Source organism: Epinephelus moara, chromosome 24 (assembly GCF_006386435.1).
Source record: "Epinephelus moara isolate mb chromosome 24, YSFRI_EMoa_1.0, whole genome shotgun sequence".
Taxonomy (NCBI): Eukaryota; Metazoa; Chordata; class Actinopteri; order Perciformes; family Serranidae; genus Epinephelus; species Epinephelus moara.
In genome coordinates this window covers 35,908,549-35,931,443 of record NC_065529.1, presented here as the reverse complement: position 1 = coordinate 35,931,443, position 22,895 = coordinate 35,908,549, and the positions used below count along the sequence as shown (strand labels likewise).

General features: G+C 40.4%; 1 protein-coding gene across 1 annotated transcript in view; it reads right to left on the bottom strand.

The window, feature by feature from the left end:
* The window catches only part of LOC126385482 (cadherin-22-like), a 246,946-nt gene that overhangs the window by 33,750 nt on the left and 190,301 nt on the right, over positions 1 to 22,895 (bottom strand). The window contains exons 9-10 of the mRNA XM_050037217.1: positions 17,212 to 17,348; positions 4,287 to 4,408 (exon numbers count right to left, since the gene is read on the bottom strand). Of these exons, the coding sequence (XP_049893174.1) occupies positions 4,287 to 4,408; positions 17,212 to 17,348 (259 nt within the window). The remainder of the gene's footprint in view (positions 1 to 4,286; positions 4,409 to 17,211; positions 17,349 to 22,895) is intronic.

Sequence of the window (22,895 nt, the reverse complement as noted above, 5' to 3'; positions counted from 1 at the left end):
CACTTAAATTTATACCGCGATATATACCGTTACTGTGAAGGGATTCGATTTATACCGTGATATAAATTTTAGGTCATACCGCCCAGCCCTACTGGCAGTGTTAGCATTTGTGAAATTTTAACCGAATATGTGACTATACATTGGTTTTATCCTCCTCTTTACCCTTATTCGAGTTTAAAATGCACTCAATTCTATTTAGGCCTGCATTGAAGACACAGGCCCCACAAACGACAGGTACTTAACCTAAAGTTACATACTTAATATAAAGGAACATAGGTTAGGTTTAGGGAAAAAAAACATGGTTATGCATTTTTAGGTTTAGGCAACTGCAACTTTCCCAGTTACGTGGGTTATACACAAATTACTGGCTCAGGATTTCATAGGATATATATACATTGTGGTGCATTACTTTTGTAAGTATAAGTGCAAACAATGCCTGAGAACAGCCTGGTTTCTCGTCATAAAAGATAGCACAGTGGTAAAATTAAAAATTAAAGGATCTTCGCCTGTATATGTGCTTGCAGGTGTGTGAGTTTGTGGCTGATATTTTAGTAAGTGGCACAAGACTCCTCCAGGACTGTGCTACAGAGGCAGAATGAGGAGAGGAAATATATGCATCAATTCATCAATAGCGGAGATTTATACAGGCTTTGTGACATCATCTTGTTTGCTCCCAATCCCCAAACCTGTGCAAGTGCTAGCTTGAATATCAGATGCAGCCAAATTGCTCTGAACGGATAGTTGCCAAACAACTCGATTACCTCTCAAGAGACCAAAGGTTTTCAGACGAGGGCAGATTGCCAGCATCTCTGATTTTCTTGAAGTATTGTGAATCGAAATCTCCACTTGTTGACGGGGAGAAATTCAGTAGCGTTAAACTGACTTTTGTTTGCAAGGCAATTTTTTGGTTCAGTGCTGTTTATCCTGTCATTACCTAAACTTTTATTGGTCTTGCTTCAATGGAAAGGTATGATAGATGAGTAATTCATTCAAGTCATTTGCTCATTCACTTCTCTCCGAGATGGAAGGCCAACAATAGAAAGGTTCTATCCTTGCCATTAATCAAAGAAAAATGCTACAAACCACAGCTCTAGGCACCAGCGTAAATGCAGCGACTCCACAGACCAAAAACATTTTTCTTCACACCACTCACTCCATTTTTCAAAGGTAAAGATGCAGTGACTGACAACAACTAGTGGAAAACAGTTTTTTAATATTATTCTGAGAATAACATGAAGGAGAAAATTGTTTCCCCCATGCCCCCCTGAGGTTACCCCAGAGGCTGAAAATGAGCATTAGAAAGCCTTTGACCCAAGGCTAACACATTTTCATTCAATCTCGGCAGGCTGACTCCGACAGAGCTCCCCACAACAACATACAAAAAAGACTCCAAAAAGAAAATGAATGAAAATCAAGAGATATTGTCAGATGTTCTTGTCATTTGATGGCCAGTTGTAGATGGACAGTCATAAATAAAGAAAAACAGCATACTGGCAGATACAGAGGTGGCAGTGAGGCTGAATGTCACTCTCTCCTATGTATGGAATCCTTTTCTTCGGTTTGTAATTACAGTGTGAAATATTTCGCTGCATTTCTCTCTAATGAGAGAATTAAAAACCTTTTCTTTTACAATGCTGGGAGCCAGCAATGATCTTTTTGCTGGAAGACTAATCATCTCTGTGTGATTAGGAGCTGAAGGTTAATGTGGGCTCTCGCAGATGGGAGAGGGAGCGAGGTGGGAGTGAGGGAGATCAGACTAGACAATGTTCTAGAAAGGCGCAGGCGGGCGGTGTTACAGAGGCACAGGGGGGCTATAAGTGGTTAAGAGTCTGTGGATCAAGGGGAGGAGAGGCCTGAGCTTCATTACACATGTAAATGCAGCTTCCAGCATGGAGGCCCCACTTTAAAGCCTTGCTTTTTTTTAATTATTCCTTTGCTCTGCACATGATAATTGGGTTTAACTCAGCCCAAGGCCTGTTGACTGTGTAAGGAGAATAAAACACCCTAATGACTCTGTCCATTTTTTATGGTGATCTGTGGAAAGACCTGGCGTCCTACTGGATTGGAAATAGCCATTTTATTACTTTTTGTCTTGATTTTTCAAACAGACCCCCACTGTTTGATTGGTGCCGGGTAATGATGCAGAATTTAATTTTGTCACCTGCTTGCCATTTAGGGATGCATGTTAATCTGTGCTAACTGCTCTATTACTTTGTGTGTGACATGATCTAACAAAAAATAGGCACTGCCACGAGCAGAGCAACTCTCTGACTGTTCTGTAACAAAGGGGAGAATAAATGATTGATAGTTTTTTATGGAGAGCTGAAATCTTTTTGGCAGGCAGAATAGTCATACAAACGCTCCATCCATTAAAATGTGAATTCCCCATGTCCATTCTATTACGTTTAAACAACCATAGTGCTGACATAGATAGAAATCCAATATCGAAATCTGTGAAATATTAATCCTTCTGACTTTTAATCTGCATCCAGCATAAAAACGGAGAAAATAAATATATTCTTTGGAAAACAGTTCATTTCAGGCTCTCTCCCTGACACTCTTTGGCAAACTGTGCCTTTGCCCAAAAGCTGAGTTCTAAATTGCCTTTGCTAAGAAGTGTCAGATAGATCACAGTGTGCAATTGAAAACGATCCAAACCAGAACTATGTAAATAATGAGGCAGTTTTAGAAAGACAAGAAATAGGCTGGTGAGTGAATAGGACAAAAAATCAATACAGAAATATCTGTGATAGAATACTCTGAACTCAAGGTTCACTTATTGGCTTTTTCTGAGGCTGGTGACCATATCCGCGGGCTGTCTTTGGCGAATGGAACTCGCTCAGGTGTCATCATCAAAGTTGTGTACGTGATGACACCTGACCTAAGCAAGCTCAATTTACAGATATCACAATGTTAACTTGTTAGACTGATGTACAGGTGTGTCCCTCCTTTACTCCTGACATCTTTATCTTTGAAATTTTCTGCTTTCTTGCAGTGCTGCCTTTTGCCAGTTAATGACTTTTACATTTTAATGACAATACACACGTTAATTTTATTGTTAATGAAAGGCTAAAACTTTCATTGTTTTGTTTGTCGCACATCATTGAGATCTTCTATTTTGCCCTAGTTTTTTCACATATCCTTTCACATACTGTGTAATGTAGTATTGTAGATGTCTTTTGCAATATATCACACATCAAACAGTGGGTGTATTGCTTTCATGTTCTACCATGGTGCATGTAACACCTGGGTGCTTGATGTTAATGTCTACATCAGGAATATTGCATACGGAGGGAGGTACATTACATTCTACATCATTCACTCTTTTTATAATCACCATACAGACTATGTGTGAAGCACAACAAGCTAATTGTTGCTAATTTAAAGACAAGCCGGTGACCATGCTGGTATCTCTGACTCAGCAATTAAGTCTGAATTGAATTAGCTCACAGAACAAAAGGATACTGGTTCTCAATATCAGACCACTTCATTGATGTTGATCCAAACTGTTCTTCTGTCTAACAATATATTTTCAGAGAAGATGAGGATATTGGTCAGAATCGAGAACGCAGCCTTTGGTTTTATTCTGCCTGGCTGAGTGACTCAGTTATAAATCAGCTTTAATAACACTGCTTTTTGAAATGGAGACCAGTGAAAATCAAAAATATTGTATTCATTGTACTCATTGTATTTCTACTGTATTTATGCATTAAGTATGAATTCTGTGTTAATTTTTTAATGTATGAATTGCTTGTTCAAATCCATCTGCTTCTCCCCATTGTGATTAATGTGTTTAATGCAAAAAACAATCACTTATGTGCTAATATATGACCCATGGCTGAGTACACTTCAACTCACTTCACATTGATAACTAGCTTTGAGTTTTGTATACCAGTAAATGTGCTCAGTATTGTGTGGGCTGTGCACTGTTTTTGGGGCTTCCTTTCAAACTGAATTAACTACAGGTAATACGTTTCTTTGTGGCATTGTTACAAGGTTTTTTTTGTTTTTTTTTATTTCGTCTTCTTATATTGTTAATGTAATTAGTGCTTTGGCACAGCACCGTTTTCAAGTGCCCTAACTCCTACCTTCATTATCATCAACACTAATTAAATGGCGGATCAATCTGTGATGCTCCAGTAACTTGATTAGCACAACATTTTACTTGTTGCTCAGCAAAATGATATTGTGAAGTTTTGTTTGTCTCATTTTAACTTTATAAATGTACAGAATACACTGTTGGTGTTCAAATACATATGAAATTGGATAGTCTTAACAAATTTTACCTGGCCTGGTTTGGCATCTTCACATATTGAGGCTTCATACGGTGTGGCCAGTTCAGGAGGATTGTCGTTTACATCCAGAATCCGAATGCTCACTGCTGAGTGGGACGCCATGGTGTGGTTATCTACAGGGGAGACAGACGAAAACACATCATCAACATCTGTCAAGATACATTTTAAAGATATACTATGCAGAATAGACTCGTACAGAGGTAATCCCTCTCAATCATCACTTCTGACCCGCTAGAAGTGTTTGGCGGTGTATGTTTCTTCAGAGACTGCCCTCTGCATGTATTTTCTTTCTCCTTATTTTGGTACATTTATGGGCGTGTACCCCACAGCGCTACGTTGGGGCTTTTAAAAAAAAGATAGGGACCAGGGGCCAGACTGTGAGCAGCAGGTATCCAAGAGACATGGTACTGAAAATATGCAGATATAGCGAGGCGAAACGCCGAATGAGTGAATCTGGGGTTGGCTTTTACTTTCATTTTTGCTGGTGAACGTGTTTACAAACAGTAAACAATTCTGCATAATATACCTCTAACAGTGTACATTGCTGTGGCAGATGTGTCCTTGCCCATCATTCAAGCTGCAACTGCAACAACATTTTCAACAAACCACAATGAGTATAGTGGCTGGATAAAGTAAGGGTTAGCCTGCCACACATAACACCAGTGCCTAGCAACAGAGTGACTGAATTTCTGATCCTGATTGGAGTGTTTCTTAAGCAACAGCCTGTCTACACTGGAGGTGTTTCAGTCACAGTTTTCAGTTGTCCATCTTCTGAAGGTACAGAAATTATTTTACTTGAATCAATAAAGCTGTCTACACAGGCTGCATATCAACCCATGTTTCACTTGTGTTTTACGCGTCTATCTTCAACCCAAAGCATAGTTTTACACTTCAGTTTTCTTCAGACTTATGTGCATAACTACAGGAACTGTTTGTTGGGTTATGAGCTCTGCCAAAATGGTCGTGACCCACACAGCAGTGCTAAAGCTAAACAGATCCAGTGTAGACTGACAAGAGGATGGCAGCTGCTGCTACTGTGTTGACTTCCACATAAGAGCCAAGGTGTGTACACAAGAGTCCATGGGCATGACCCTTAATGCTCCTCTTGTCTGCTTTTAGTGTGAGTGAGACAAGACTCAGATGGATGCAATTTCCCACAAGAAAGTAGACAGTTGGTTTGGCATTGTGGCTAAGTGCTGGAGGGGTTTTAATCTAATGCCTCCTCAAATTGTACCCATTACAGGAATAACACTTTCTGGCACCAGTGAGTGACATGAAAATCGTACCAGAGATTCCATTTTTGTCTCTAGGTCCTCACTATCTGATAATGACACTACAGTATATAGCTGTTTAATAGTCTGAGTGCATGAGGCACACCTCGGCTCACAGATAATGACAAATAAATGCTTTTGACAAAACTGCAAATGTAGCACTGTAATTTTTATTTCTCATGCCGTTCTCAACGAGATAAAACACAAGGAATAACGCCACAATGCACTCTCAAGACATTTTTCTTAATGGGCCAGAATGTAAACGTGGGAGTGGAGAAGATTATATAATTAGTACAATCAAAACCCACTTCAAATTAGCTCGACTTCTTGAATCTTAATTCGCATTCGTAATCATATGATAATGTCTGATGGAGTTTCCGCTTTACTCATAAAACACTATGTACAGTACAGAGGGGAGCCTGAGGCCCCTAGCGTGTGCAAGTCTATGCATGTGTGTGTGTGTGTGTGTGTGTGTGTGTGTGTGTGTGTATGGGTGTGAGAGAGAGAACATTATCTCTGTTAAATGACTGATCTGGTTGCTTCAAGTGTTGGTCTGGACATCCTGGTTAATTAGAGTCCATAGCTTATGAATAAATCAGAATACACAGCTGTCACCACCCAGTTCATACACCCTACAGAAAATGTAACAACATGCAGCTACTGACAATTATCCAATGAGAGAAAAACACACATAAATCCTTGCAGTAAAAAGAGCTCACGTGAATGAATTTAAATACTTGTAATTATGTAAATATTGCAGATGGTTAAGTGCAATTCCCCCTTAAGAATGAGTACCTTCATTTTGTGAAATGACTGATGCATGTGCATGTGAAAACTAAATTAACACTGGTAACTGATCCAGGTTAGCATTTGCAATTTTAATGGATAAATAGTTCCAAGAAGCATCAACTAACTATTGCCATTAGATAAATGCAGTGGAAAAACAAACTCAGTGCTTTAAACCTGCTAAATCTAACTATACGATACTAAAATTTTAACCTTGGGAAGTCTGAGCTAAATGCCCAAAGACACAGTTCAAAGTCGTCATACAAAAAGACTCGATTGTTTTATGATCTCACCTGCTCTCATTCCCAGATACTGACACTATATCGTTACATGAATACGTGACTTATTTACATAATTTTTTTTTTTAAATAAATCAGCGTAGACTTTTGGTTTCACCCGGGACACAAACAGCAGTCTCCTGGGAAAGTCTGAAAGTCTGTGTTTGTTTGACCAGTTCATCACCCAGACCTCCTCCCTACCTGGACTTTCTCACTTTTTATATCATGTCAGTTGCTCTGAGCATCTAATATTTTGTACATCACATACATACATTACATTGGAATTAGTTGAAAGCTAAATGAACGCTAAAGGACACCCTGTGCGTCAGTATCAGATGCGGAGGGCCGTGATGAAGCGTTGGTATTTGACAACCTGGAAGTGTGACCAGGCTGGCTGATCTGGTGTCCTTATCACACAGGTATGGATACGTTTGGGTAAATGCAACTATTCAGTTAACTTTAGGGGAATCTTATAGTCAAGGTTAGGGAAAGATCACTATCATGATTAAAATACACAAACATGGACCTTTGGTAGGCCTCACAATAATTCTGTTTTTGCCACTGTAAACATATAATTTCAATAAACACCTAACATTCCTCCAAAGATTACATGTATTGTTTACAAGATGAGAGAGGTCACACTTAAAAAAACTACAAATTGGTAGTTTTACTAATGATTAATGCAGTTATTTCTGATCATTGCCACTTCTTCTAATGGCTCTCGAGACTAGAGGACTGAGGTCATCAGAGAGACCCTCAACTTCTCAAGACAAAGTTGGTCTTTTGTTTTCTTTGGTGTCGCAAAAATCACTCCACCTCTAATTTGTGTCTTCACAGCAATTTTCAAAATTATTGTTCCATAAAGAAGACATTAAGGCTTAAAGGGTGACATGTTTAGAGGCGTGTTTGATTTAATTGATAAATCTCCCCCACACTCAGCCGTGGCAATTGCAGCTTTCTTGCCCCACCTCAGCTCCACCCTGTTTCCACTTTACTGCCCACATTTGGATTCTCTGGCTCCGGTAACTTGATGTCAAGGGTAAACTTCATGCTTTAAAAAGAACAGAACATTTTCTTAGGTCTATTAGCAGGACAGATGACATCAATGGCAACAGCTGACATACAGGTGCGCCGCAGGTTGGATAGACAAAAAAGACAAGACAGGTTTACCAAAAACAGCCAGGCAAACTGATAATCAACAGACCTCTGCAGGCAAATTCTCGAGCTCCCTCTCTCTATCTCACCACACAGTTCTGCTCAACAGTGGCACAGCAGCTAATGAGAATGCTGGTCTCAACTAATAGCATAATCCTCACATCAATGCAGGGTTTTAATTGACTGCCTTTTGCTTGAGCAGCAAGAACATAAATGCACAGAGAGCTCCACCGGCGCTAGATATCTCCTCTCTTCTTCCTCTTCTTCTAATTTCGTCTCCACATTATGCCGCTGTCCCCGCTGTGCCAGAATGAAAACCAGCAATCATCAGATGTTACACATTTTACATTTCAATTCCCAGAATTGAAAACAGATGAAACAATATGAGAACGCCCCGCCTCTACCCACCCCAAACTCCCTCCATGGGGGGAAAAAAGAGTTATTCAGTGAGACAGGTTCATTCATCTGGACCAAGTGGCGCCGTTCTAAATCTGTCTTCAGATACAGAAGAAGAATAAAAGGATTTCAACAGATTATTGGCATGCTCTGCATCTGTGCGGCACTCACCAGCTGTTGCGAATCTTTCAGAACGACTGTATACTAGATCTCTCAGGCACTGCATTATACTGACATAACTTCAGGGAAGACAGAGAGAGGATGTGATGTGAGAGTGCGTGTGCATGTCTTTGCATACATGTGCGTGCTTGCATGTGTGTGTGGGTGTGTGTCAGGAGTCTTATGCTTCTTGTGACCAAATGGCTCATCTTCTTTGCTGGAGGAAACAGTTTGGTATAAAATGTCACTTTTGTCAGGAGGGGAAATTGAGGATACAAATGTACTCAACAGTGTCTGCTTCTGGTCTCTTTACTGAGCCAGAGGCCCGGCCACGCAGGCACAGAGGCTACAAAGTATTACTGCCATTTTTCTTCAGTTGCATTGCTCCGATATTACAGAAACTCACAAGTGTACGACCAAAAACTCTTTATGACAGTATGAGTTTTTGTGTATTTAAGAACTAACAGCTATAAATGCTCTCTAAATAAACAGAACAAACAGTTTCAATGCCCTACAAACACGCTAAATAATTAAAAATGTTCACTAAGATTGTCAAATTAGATGGCACACACTTGAAGGAAAAATAAACATCCCGTAATTACCCCTTTTCAAAGACAAAAGTTTTCACCAAAGCTAAGACATTCAGGTGCTGATGCAGTGACAGCCACTCATTTAATGATAATATTCAGACAACAAATAAAGAAAATAATTTATCACTTTCAAGATTTAACAGGTTAACCGACTGGGAATACCCACGTGTCTGACACACCAAGGAGAATCAAAACATGCTTCTAAATGCATGGGTTTTCTCCGTGCTGTGTCCGCTGTGCTTTCTTTCATTTCCTTGACGAAAAACAAACAAAAAAAAAACTTTCAAGGACAAAGTGAATGGAATCAGCAATCTTGCTAAACCTGGAACACCAAACTAATACATAAAATGCCAGCTGAACTCTGCATTTGAACACCAACTGAGACACGCTCACTCTAAATGCTATATGAAAAATACTGTTTACACTAATTGATGCTTCATAAATATCACAAAAATGACTGTATAAAATAACTTTACCAGCACTGGACTTATATCGTTATGAGGAAAATAATTTTCTCAATCAAACATTTTCCAGATGCATATTCTTTGTGAGGGCTTTGTTGTGGTCACACAATCTGACAGGATAAAGTTTTGTATCAATACTTGACGTCTGGCGTTATTGTTACATTCCAAACAAAAAAGAGGCCTTGAATGAAGTTGTTACGAGGACAGACAGGGTACACTTTAGCATCTTTTGTCCGTTCTGGCAGCAACACTGTTAATTTCCCCGCTCTCCTTCTGAAGTATCCACACAGTCCTCGATAAGGTGCCCCTTAGTTCACCGATGTCAAGACACATCTCACAATGTAATACAAAACTGTTTTGTCAATATCACTCTTAAAGAACTGGGCGATGCTGCCAGAGTTGCCCTTTCCAGCAAAGAAATCTTCAATAGCCTTTGAGGTTACGATCACCTCCAGTTTTTTCTTTCTCTGTTTTCAAGCAAACACAGTGTCTCTGCCAACACACCTCTGCTGGTGACTGAAAACTGTGAAGGGGCTCCGTCATCTAATCGGTGTGGTGCTTTTCTTGGTGTTGGCAATTAAGTCCAATTTGAGTTTAAAAACACATGTCAAATGCTTCAATGTGAACATGTTTTACATCCGTCTAGAATCACATGCTGTTTCGGTTTCCCACTGACTCACTTCACTGCTATCTGAAGGCCAATTTGGTTGACTGACTGCCGGTGGAGGCTTTCTCTGCAAAAACTGAAATTATCCTGAGCTTCTCAGAGGTGTTAATGATTCTGTGCCACCACTGCTTTTATCAATTCACTTGTGTTTTTGGGGGGTTTAATTAGAATGAGGTGTCCGTCCAACTTGAATGAAACCAGTGGGGCTGCCCACTGAAAGTCAAAGATTCGAAACATCAGTCAGAAACCCCTCAGTCGACTGAGATTCTACAAGCCAAGAGTTTTTTTGTTGTTGTTCGTTTCTTTCTTTTGTCAGTCAGTGTCCTGTGTACTTTTTGGGGAAATTCTGGATTCACAGATTTAGTCCAAGACTGAGCACTCCTCACTTTCATGCTGCTCTCTGGTACAGGCAGCTGCGTACCTGGACCCACAGAGAGTCAGAGTGGGACATAGGTAGGTAGATAACGTTGTCTACTGCCTTCTGCTTAAGACTGGTGAATTTACAACTTACAGCAATGCAAAACAATACAGTCTCTTGTTTTTGTTTTATATCAACTGTTGGCAAAAAATGTTGCACATTTCTGAGCCATTGTTAGCGTAATTACCACGCATTACGTTGAATGGCTAACGTGGCTTTTCTACTATATTAAATGAACGTTACTATCACCCTGCACATCCCGCCAAACCCTGTTCAAACTCTCAAACTCTATATGGAATAAAATTAACAAATAGTCGAATATATGTACTGAACAGCTGACTCTAACCCAACTGACATAATTCTGGGTCAGCTGACTGGTAAAAGAGCACTGTGCATCAAGATGGCTAGCGTTAGCGTTAGCATTAGCGTAAACATAAGAGAGATTTAGCGATACATGCTTGAACCCTGAGCTGAAAACACCGACTGTGGCACATCATGTGACATGCATCAAGTGCCGCCCCTAGCACACACTGAATGTGTCGCGCTGCAGCTCGTCAACAGACGACTACGCAAAGTTATTACTACTTTTACTTAAAGATCTGTACCTCTTCCTCCTCTGCATGAGCTTAAAATCATGTATGGACAACCCCTGATTGATCTTGATTTCTCACATGAAGAGCTGATCTCCAGAGCTATGCCTCACTAGGAAGTATCTTTCTGGCCATTGTTTTTATAATGACAGGATCGCGGGTCGCTTAACTCGGAAAATTTCTCGACCTCAACAAGTCTCTCCTTATCTTTGTCACAAGCGAGACACATCAACAGCAACAGAGTTCCCTTTATTCATTATTAGTAAGGAGAGGAGTTGAGCTACCATAGGAGCAGAGCAAAATCAGGGTCGGCGAGGCTGGAAATAAGACAGTGGCAAAAAGTGCTGCAGGAGCGCCAACATGCGTCTTGCCGCCACCAGTCTGGGGATAAACGTTGAAAATAATAGGTGTATTTTTTGACGTGCTGCCTTTGCCGCTGGTGTGTTTTGGCCTTTGGTCAGACACAGACCCAGACGAAGAGTCTGTTGTGCACCAAAATAGGCTACTAGCGTATCATACGTCACAGAATGGCAAGTGTATTTAGCATCTTTTATTTGTTTATAGGCTAGCTGGCAGTGGCTAACACCATGTTAATGGTTGTGAAACACAATAATATCTGCTAAAATGGGGTTTTTGTTAGTTAGTGGAAGGAAATTCGAGATCAGGTTTACATCCAAAAACTGCACACTCAACCGTGTTTGCTGTAGTATGTTCTGCACTGGAAGTTTCAGGTTTCTATGCCGGTGTGTTTCCTGTATTAGACAGCAATTGGCCTTCGAATATGTGATTTACCTGATGTAGCTTGACCAGGGTACTTTTGAATTTCTGATTTAAACCTTTCTAGTGACAAACTTTGCAGAGATTCAAGTCAATGTAGTCGAGATCTTATATTCTAGGGGACATTAACATGAGAAAAACACATTTTTGAGTGAAGAGAATCTGTGTCAGCTCATGTCAACCAAACTCATGTTACCTCATTATTTCACTGCAGTGGCAACTTTAGCACGTTTTCTACAGCGTTACAAACTGCAATTGCACGACATGTTATTGTAACATTGTGTTATTGGGCCAAATGAGTGAGTCAACATGTCACCTCTGGCTACAGTAATAGCAATCCTCTGGAAGGTCTTACACTGCGGCGCACTAGAGAGATGCACAATTCCACCAAGTTTCATAACAGCCAAATATGTAATTGTAATCAGTGCAATAATTTGATTATGAACACGCTGCACTCCAGTGGTGGTAGATACATCTCAGTCTCATCAGAATTCACTGAGTGTTGTTTAAATCATCAATGCACAGATAATGAAGCAACCAAACGAAAAGTTCACTTCATATTCATCGCAGTGAAGAGTGCCACTCCATAAAGCACATCATTACACAACAAACAACGACAATTACATAACCCTGATGACTGTCATGTCTATGTGACCATTCATCTTTACAATAACCTCAGGCTAATACGATGCAGCTGAGCAACACTGTGGCTCTGAGTGCTAAAATCTTCCCACAAGCAATCTATATACTATGCATGACCACTATTGACAAATAAACTATGTCAGCCTACCAATTGTAGCAACTGTTTGAGTATTCAGGATCTCCTCCTCCTCCTCCGCAACGACACTGACAGTAAGGACATGTAAGTAATTATATAACAGGAGAGACTAAGAGAGCACATCAACCAGGTCACAGCCTGGACTGGTCCCTGATTACACATTATTATGTCTCCCCACTCTTGTTGACAGATGTGCTTTGCACTACAATAGCATCTAATACAGTCATCCAAGCAAACACTCTGTGGTGCATAATTTGTTAAAAAAAATAAAATAAATAATAACATCCCCTGTTTTGTACTTTACCAAATTTCATCTCATTTTGACTCTGAATTTAATGTGAACCATGTTTTGTACTCCACAAATAGGACTTGGATTTTTCCAGCTGTGATTGAAAAGAGACACTTATCTCCCTTCACAATGTTGCAACAAGTGTGTGATTCATTTGGAGTCGGAGAGAATAATGTTCTAACGGCATAATAATCAAACACTGTGCATTTGTTTGCCAGACAGCAGGTGAGAAAAGTTATGCTGTAGAAAATGTCTCTTCCCCGCAACAGTGGAAGAGATAAAGACTTTCCAGCTACTTCGGTATCTTTTTGCCCTCAGGGTGATGCTCTTTTTTTTCCACCTACCTGTCTGGGTAAAAAAGCAGTTTTGCAAGGTGATATCATACTTGCTATCAGTTCTGGAAAATTATATGTCACTCTAACTTACCCTGATATGTTTCTATGGAGAAGACTGTCAGGGAGAACGAGTACCCCGGATAGTGACAGTGCAGTTAAATGCTCCTCCTGTACTCAGGGGGTTCTGTGTTCTCTGGAAGGGAGACAAGTACTATAAAGATGAGAGGCTGTTTCCTCTTTTACAGTGACAATGTCTGCAGGAAGAGATGCTAGGGGATGGTACTTTTAATTGGGCGAATTTGAAGACGTGTGGTGCGTGCGTGTGTCTATTTGTGTTTGATTGGTGGGGTATCATCACAGTGCAGCCTGCTCATACTTGCACTTGAGCTAAAACGTCTTTTACAGAGTGCACAGACACGTGTGCGGTAATTGTCACTTAGTGCGCTTCTTGCAGTTTCTCAGCTGGGGTTAATCCTAGGGCACAGACTCCTAGCATTGTCAGAAAGCTGTTGTCACTTGTGCAATACTGATACAGTGGCAATGCAATGGATCAAAGGTCAGTAATGGACTGGAGGAATAATTAAGGGGTGCGCCGCAAAACTCTGGTTTTAACACTGTCATCAGACAAGTTGACCTTGTGGCTCTCCAGCCTTAATGAGCAGAGGGACCCAACAAAAAAGCAGAACAAAATCATTATGGAGAAAATGAAGTCCTTTCTTAAAACACTCTCCCTAGCTGCTTTACAACCCCCTCCCTCCCCTTCTCGTCTCTCTCATGGCCTTTTTTGCTTTCTATGTCTCTTTTTTTTTTCTCTCTGTCTCCTGTCTGTGCGTCTGCAGCTCTCAGGACTCTGTGAGCGAACTGGTGATAAAGAAACATTCTGGATGGGAATTCTGATGCCGTTGACCACTGACTCCGTCTGTCCGGATGTTTCCTTGGAAGGCAATGTGAGAGGCTTTATCTATCAAGTGCAGGCATGTGTTTATGTCTGATATTGGGAGGGTTAGGGCCGCTTTAAATGTTCAATTAACATTAAAATGCGCCTATGACATAATGCCAAGCACAAAGAAGTGGAGCACAAAAGCGCCTAAATTGCTCTGGGAATTACAGCCCGAGGAAAAAAAAAGAGACTCAGAAAGTCTAATTTTGTCTTAATGTTTGTGTTGGGTGAGACTGCTTACTGTTCAGTTCAGGCTGTATTGATTATTGGAGTAATCACAGTCTGAGGCTATATGAGAGAGGAACAAATATGAAGACATTTTAAAATCTGCTTTGTTTATGCGCATTGTTTCCTCCTTCCCTCTTGTGTGCGATGTGGCGGATACCAGTTAGATGCAGAATGCAATCTCCTCTGCTTTCACTGCAATCCCAAAATCACTTCATCTGTGTGAGATTGAAAAAGTGGGGAATACCAGGCCTCCTCCTTTTTCAAGTTTACTTCTAATGGTATAGTAATAACTTCCCAGCTCCCCCAAGTTATTACATTCTTCATTTTCTTTGTGATGACAAAAGGACCCAATGAGATGAAAAAAAATATAAGCTCTTCCTTCATTTTCACTGATGTGTTTGTCAGCTCTAAGACAAGCGATGAAATGAATGACTGTTTTTTTTCCCACCTTGTATCAGAAAGATGACATTGATGCCTACCAGTGAGGATATCCTTTTTGGGGTTGCAGAACATATGAGAACAAGCTCAGTGAGTTTTCAGCTGGTCAGCTGTTTTGCCTGTGAACCGGAACAATATACAAAAATGCGAAAATACGAAAATGGTAGCCCAACCAACAAAATTCAAAACGGATGACAGGAAACAACAAATTAAAAGGAGCTGAGTGTAAGATTTAGCGGTGTCTAGCAGTGAGGACTGCAGATTGCAACAAGCAGAAATTTCTCCAATGTGCCAAGCAAGAACTACCGAGTGGATTCCTTCAGTATTCATTGTTCAGGAGGTTTTTACCGTGAGCCGAATTATCCCCAGAGGTCTCTTCCTCTTCAAAACAAACAGACCCAGTGATTTAAACCAGTAAGATCACTGAATAAAGCAATTTGATGTTACAAATGAGTGTTTCTTGGAAGCCGTTTGGCTCATCACAGACAAGCTGCTAGCCCAGCACGTACTACGTACTACTGTGCTCCTCTATTTTCTCTGGTAACCTAAAATCCAGATGTTCAGGAGGTTTTTACCAGAAGTCGAATTATTCACAGAGGACTCTTCTTTCTTAAAACAAACACACCTGGTGATTTAGCTCCTGGTGCACAAACTACCAGTCTGCCAGAATGCAATGTATTCAGTTGGAAGGGTCCACATCTTCCTTTCTGACGATATCTAAAGGCGTGCCTCAAGGTTCTGTATTTGGACCCATATTGTTTTCTATTTATGTCAACAATCTGTATGAAAACTTACCAAATGCTAAGTACCACTTATATGCCGACAATACTATAATTTATTGTTGTTCTACATCTGCTGAAAGTGCTCTTAATCTCTTACAGTCCACTTCTGATGTTGTTCAGTCCTGGTTACAGAAACTGAAGTTGGCCCTAAATGCAGATAAGTCCAAACTCATGTTGTTTTCAAATGCTAGACTACCAGTAACGCTTCCAAACATTGTAACTTCCCAAGGTAATGCAATTGAACAAGTTACAAGTACTTAGGTTTTATCATTGATAGCCAATTATCCTTTAAAGGTCATATTGCCAGTCTGGTCTCTAAGCTTAAGATAAAGCTTGGTTTTTATTTTCGGAACAAATCTTGCTTGTACCACCTAGTCTTTATGGATTCATCAGCCTCATACACCTCATCAGCCTCAGAGTCAGCAGCCACCACCACCACCACCACCAGTGTCTGGACTCCATGGTGGGGGGTTTGTTCTGCTGCTGCTCAGATGTCCCTCAATCCCAAAATTTCTCCCTCTGGTGTCCAAGCATCAAAGACTTTTGTTAAATCTTAATCAACACAAATCATCTGTTTCTCAACACTCGTTCTCCGTATTAAATATTATCTTTACTCCATTCTTCTGTCTCTACTGATTGAAATGATTGGCACACTACAGTATGTAAAACTACATCTTACACAAATGAACTGCATCGAATGAAAAATAAAGTGCATTTAATCTGCTGCGAGTAACTGATGTTGGCGTTTTTATGAGTTATTAATCCATTTTCATCCCATGACACTTACTCTATCTTGTTCTCACATGATAAATTTTGTTTATACCAAAATCCTATGCCTATCGAAGCGCTGTTCAACTACCGTACATTACTTTCCCATTCCCTGTCTTTCTCAAAGCTAAAAAGCCACAACACTCCTCTGCTGAAAATGTGCCAAAAGCTTTGGTAGCTAATGATCACAGCAGTTTGAGAATGTCCGTCACCCCTTATCACCCCTGGTGGGAGTCGACAAATGTTGGGAGAGCTAATTCAACTTGCACAGTGTCCATCACTGGCAGGCACTGGGTGAAGGAAAAAAGCTTGCCAATCATCACAGTAATTCTAACTTGCTTGTTTTAAAAACAGGGCCATGAGTTGTCCTAAGAAATGCAAACACTCAGAACTTCAGAGCAGTTTCATTTGCCCCTCATCTAAGTTTTGTTAGTTTTTCTAGAGAATGAGGAGTACTTAGGTGCTAGATTACCTGTAATTGGGAGGGATTATAAAAATGACCTTTTATTGTTTGCTCATTTTATTGTCGTATATTGGTGTTCTCTTGATGATGCGATTCTTTAAGGCTTTGTTTTGACATCTCGCAAAGGGTGAAAATATCTAAACAAGACTTAAAGAAAACTCATTTCGGCTTAGATTGTACCTGGTGGAGTTAATGAATTATACATAATTGCTGGATTTTAAACAGTCGTTTAAACCAACTTTGAGAAACTTTGGCAAGGTGAACAAGTCATTAGTCGCAGCACTATGAAGATGTACAAATCCTGTGTGCGTGATAAGCTCAATTTGAAATGGCAAGCCATGTACCTGCTTCTACAGCCCTCACAGTTATATTGTGCCAGCCTGCTGTCTCTCGGTCCAAAATCTTTCCCAGTGTGATGGCACCTGAATCAGGATCAATATGGAAGATCATCTCATGGTCTGTGGTCCGATCGATAGAGAACCTGTAACAACAGAAACAAAAACAATATAAGATATAGAGGAAAAGCAGTAAGTGGAGGAAAGGAGAGAAACTCATTATATATGAATCTCATTTTTTTTACTAATTTAGTTAAGTTATTCTTATTTTTTCCTTACGAGCCTAACAAGAACTTGGAGTGCTGACTCTGGGCTGCACTAAATAACAAAAGCTCATACAGAAGGGACCAGGGTTAAAGTAATTATATTTTAACGGCATTTACTGGAGACTTGTCACCAGTCCTGTGACCCCAATAGCGATGTGTCCCTTAACTGCGAGCGGCTATATACTAACTCTTTCTATTCAGAGTAAGAAAATAATCATTAAAGTTTCATTGTGCACTCTGGAAAAACCACAAATACATCTCTCCTTCTTGGGGTACTTGGTGCTCGGTAAAGATTGGTGAGTCAACAAAAATCCGCTGAAAGGTTTCTTTGTTCTTAGTTTCTGTCCCCCACCGCACACACACACACACACACACACACACACACACACACACACACACACACACACACACACACACACACACACAAATACACACACAGCTGGCTGGCTTACTCATGCCCACATAAACCATAATAAAGTACCATGGGCATTATAAGCTCTTAAGGCCTCTCTGACAAACATGCCAACCAGCGTTCTCCTGTCTCATGAGAATGATGGTCACGTGCTGTAGATATAAAACATAATGTCAGGGGAGCAGTACAGTAAACTGATGTGTTATAGAGAAGAGTACATGGATTAAATTGGTTTCTGATCAAGCATTCATTTTTAAAATAGTGTGGGTGTTTTACTGCATTTGCAATCATGTTTAATTCATGTTACCAAATGTCAATATATGAAACTGATTCCGGTTATTAACTCCAGGAGGATAAATATCTTCTGCAGTTGTAGAAAGTAACTAGCTTTGGATGAAATGCTCTCAAGATAACCTATGTTTGAGATTATGACTGTTAACATAAAAATCTGGCATTTAACCATGGCAGTGAGTGTTTAAGATACTGATCTGAGGCTACAAACTTCCTGACAGACAAACATACTCTACACACGTGTATGGGTACTCTTGTATCCATCTGTGTACAGCCCTGTTACATCTAAAATTAACATCCCACTTAGGGCAGCAATTTGGCTGGAATACATTTACATTTGCTGTTGACACTTCACCAGTATAACTTAGGGTTGTAAAACCAGGTTCAGAACAAAGATTGGGGACAAGACAAGTTGAAACAGGCAACTTCTTGCAATGTGCCGTTCTGTAACGTTCTAAAAACCTGCCGGTTCACACCAATGCAACTAGATGAGTCAGTGTATCATCTCTATGCAACAACTCTCTGTACTTCCGTTCTGATTTCAGCTTTTCAGGCTTATTTTGTGGCTGAATATAATTTGTAGCTTCTTTAAATATGAATGAGGATAGTGATAGTGAGATACTGGCTACAGCTGCATTTGTAGTAGTGATGAAACCGTGAAAAATGTAAACAAAAACGAGCATCAGATGGACTACTCATAAAAAAATACACCACAATAATACCAATAACCAGGGCTAACTAAATAGTTAATGTTAAGGGCAACAATAGCACAGAGCGAGTAGCAGACCGTCCGACGCCGATACACTGTAAGGACTGAAATAGAGGGCTATTTGTGGACAGAGCACCTGCTGCAGCACGCAAAAATGCAGTTTGTGGTCATTTTGACTTGACCAGTGGATTTCACTGATTGGCTGTAGAAACAGGTGACACACTTTACATTCTAAAAACCAGCCGCTGGCAATATGACCAGCTGAGTTACAGGCAACACCATCAGCAGGCTTGTATCAAGCTCAGACCAGACAAGCTTCACACTGCTGCAACTTTTCTCTGCAATATTCTAAAACGGTTTTGTCTCATCCCAAATAACTCGTCTGAACTGGGCTTAAGGATCCATTGATCTTGATCATTGTATCATTTCAGTGATCAAGAACCCAATATCATTGGTGCAAAATGGAAACATCGATGCATATCGTCACCTTTAGGACATGCCTTTATTCTAAAAATTCTTTGTCACCGTCAAACGGCACCTGGCAGTTAATGGCAAGCAGCTGGGGAAAAGGCGATGAGGATAATGTTATTTACTCAGGGATAATTCTGCAGTGAGGACAGGACAAAACAAACAAACAAACAAAAAACACGTGTAATCCTAATCTTTATTTAGGAGGTCAGGGGTCATACACATTGATGCAGTCAGTGAAGGCAGAAAAATCACACCAAAAAACTAAACCAAACTTAACCAAGGAATCAAACACAAGGAAAAGGCTGGAGAGCACACACATGACAATGACGATCTGGCAACTGAATGGGGGAAACACTGGGCATTAAATACACAAAGGTTGATTACTAACTACACACAGGTGAGTGGAACAAGACAGGTGAAACACATGAGGTGATTAACAAAGGCCGGAAAACTCAGGAAGGAAAAGAAACACGAACATAAAGTTGACAGAATATCACAGTAGGTCAGTAGACAAAGCACATGTATGTACGTATGTATTTATGAGATGAAATACTTAGGATGAAATATCCTATCTTCTATCTACAGCAACATCAACTGCTCTGTTTCATGTGTTAGTAGAGTCATATTATGGCAAACTTTACTGCACTTAACCAGTTTGAAATATTGACAATCATTTATGTGTTGTTTTTATCTTTTATTGCCAAAAGCAGAAGAGAAACCGACTGTGTACAATGGGCTTATGACATCGTCTCTTATCAACTGCAGCCTCTAAATTAAATCTAATCAAAATGGTATTGTGGCAGACTTTGTGAAAGTGGTAGATAACGTATTGTTGTCCAAACTAGTGATTTACACCAGCAGTATAAACAGTAAATTAGATTCCTCTCTACCAAACCTCAAATTGTGCTGCAAAATATCTTGTTTTATCTTTCCTTTTTCTTTCAGTGCAGTCCAGGTTTTAACAGTCAAAAAACCCAAAAACAAATCCAAAACAACAACTCTTAATTGGTTTTGGCAATCTCCGTCTGTCCCCACACATGCCTACCATGACTATTATTCACAAGTAAACAAAAAAAGAACCTTTGGTTTCCTGTGCATGACAGTGTCTGTGGGATGGGAGTGTGTGTGTGTGTGTGTGTGTGTGTGTGTGGGGGGGTCATCATCCTTTTTTTTAATCTCTTTACAATCCCTGTGCACACAAACACTCAGTCTCACACCATCTGAATCAGAAAACCAACACTACATCACGTCTGCATCACAGAGCACAAACTTGGCTGCTGCACACATGCTTTTCCACATCCCCATCATATAGGTAAAGTGGTACTCGTGTCCTTTTAAACTCGAGATTATAGTTTTGTCTTGTTTGTTTGGCTGCTTAGACGCACTTGTCGAAAGATGCTCTGAGACACCAGCTGCTTGAATCCTTGTATGTCAGACTTTCTTTGTTTTAGCTGTTACACAAAGAATGATTCCGTTTGCAGCTTGTTTTTATTGTGGTGGAATAAATCTCTGACTAATACGAGGTGGTCTTGCCGATCAGATCCACAGCGCATGCACATTTAGCTCTAAAACCTCATCACTTATTATGCCGAGTTCAAAGAGGGTGCGTTGCCTAATGCCCAGAGGCCATGAGCTCACTAACTTTGCCCAGTAGGTAGCTCCTAGCAGAACTCTCTCCCTCATCACTCACTCATCCATTCACTTACTCAAACACACGCGCACACATGTAAACACACACACACACACACACACACACACACACACACTCATATATGTTTGCACATGTATCACATGCACACTTTCAGCTACAGGCAGCCAAGACACTGGTGAACGACAGTTCTGCCATTGTGTTGCACTTTATTACACCTGGAACTCTGAGCCTCATGCATTTTTAATCGGGGTAATTTGCACAGGCACTGCGTGTGTCGGTGTATACTCTGTCAGTGAGACTGTCTTAGCCCTTATCTACATTCCCCTCTCACACTGCAATTGCTCTTCTGAGGACATATAAACCACAGACCCTGGCACAGAAGATTACAAGATGATATTGTTTTTATCACACACAGTGATCTGAGAGAAAAAAGAGATGTACAGTGCGGCTTCATCCATTGTGCGAGTCCCACCGTTCACCCTTTCTCGGGCTTTCACTCCATTTTCGAGGAATTGTAGAAAAGAAAAGAGTTTGCTTTGAAGCCCAGTGGCGACCTATGTATTTACTTGCAGCTGGAGAGTTATAGTTCTTTAAAGTTTCATTTTTCAGAGTACAAATTTTCTTCTTACAAAATCTCCAGTCAGAAAGTAATACATGGTTCACTTGTGGAATGGCCACCCGTGTGGCAGTGCTGCAGTGTCCCGTCAACACCATGTAGAAATGAGGTACTCATTGTCATGCAAAACTTTGCTCTGTAATGTTATTATTCCTATTTAATAGTAATCTTTCCACTGCAGTATTTTATTGCCAATGTTTTGGTTGATGTATTTTATCAGACTGCTTACTGTTGCGAAAAGCAGCTGCGTGCATACAGTATCAAAGTAGTTTTAATCTTATTTCCACATTTTCATTCATCATTCACAGTTAAAAGATTTTCATTAACAGCAAATTTAATATATTACCAAATCAAATCACACGTCTACAACAGTACAACCACAGTAATACTGGGTCAGAAACAATTCGCTCCATTAAAGCTCCAGTCCGCTCTATCCATTACACTTTAAGCAGAAGTGGATTGCATTCCAGTGTGGAAGCACATATAACAGCTTAACTCATGTAAGCAAAAGTTACCCATCACCTTTTTTCTGACACAACAAGCATCTTAAATGAATACTTCATCCCTCAACATATGTTTCTGACATTTTACTGCTTTATTTGATAGACAAGAAAGGCAGGGAAAAGAGAGGGCATGACTTTCAGCAAAGAGAAAGGGGCCAGATTCAAACCCGGGCTGCTGAGGTAAAAATCCTTAGTCTGAGAGTCTGAGAACTCTGAGGGTGCTTTCACACCTGCCCTGTTTGATTTGATTCAGTTGAACTCAAGTGCGGTTTGTTTGGGCAGGTGTAAACGCAGCAATCACTCTCGAGTGTGCACCAAAACAACCGGACCAAGACCTTCTTGAAGAGGTGGTCTTGGTCTGGTTACAAACAAACTCTGGTGCGGTTCATTTGTGGTGAGAACGTGTTCCGACCTCGATCTGAACCAACTGCAGTCACATGACACATTGTTTGGGTTAAACATGAGCATGTTACAGTCCTGGAGGATTATTAATGTGCACCTCCTCCTGTACTGCCTTAATATGCACATTCAGCACATCCAATGCATCAAAACATTGTTTTCTAGTTGGAGCCGCGCCTCGTTTTCAAACTGTATGGTTTGACTAAAATGAACAATGACAGCAATATAGTCCACGATGACCAGCGCTAAAATCAACCTGCGTAGTTGTCCCTCCATTGTGACATTAGAAAGTGTCACATTTATCTTGCAAGTGTACTCTTCTTCAACGTTGGGTTTACTTCCTGGATTTTTCCTGCATGGAAATTCTGACCAATC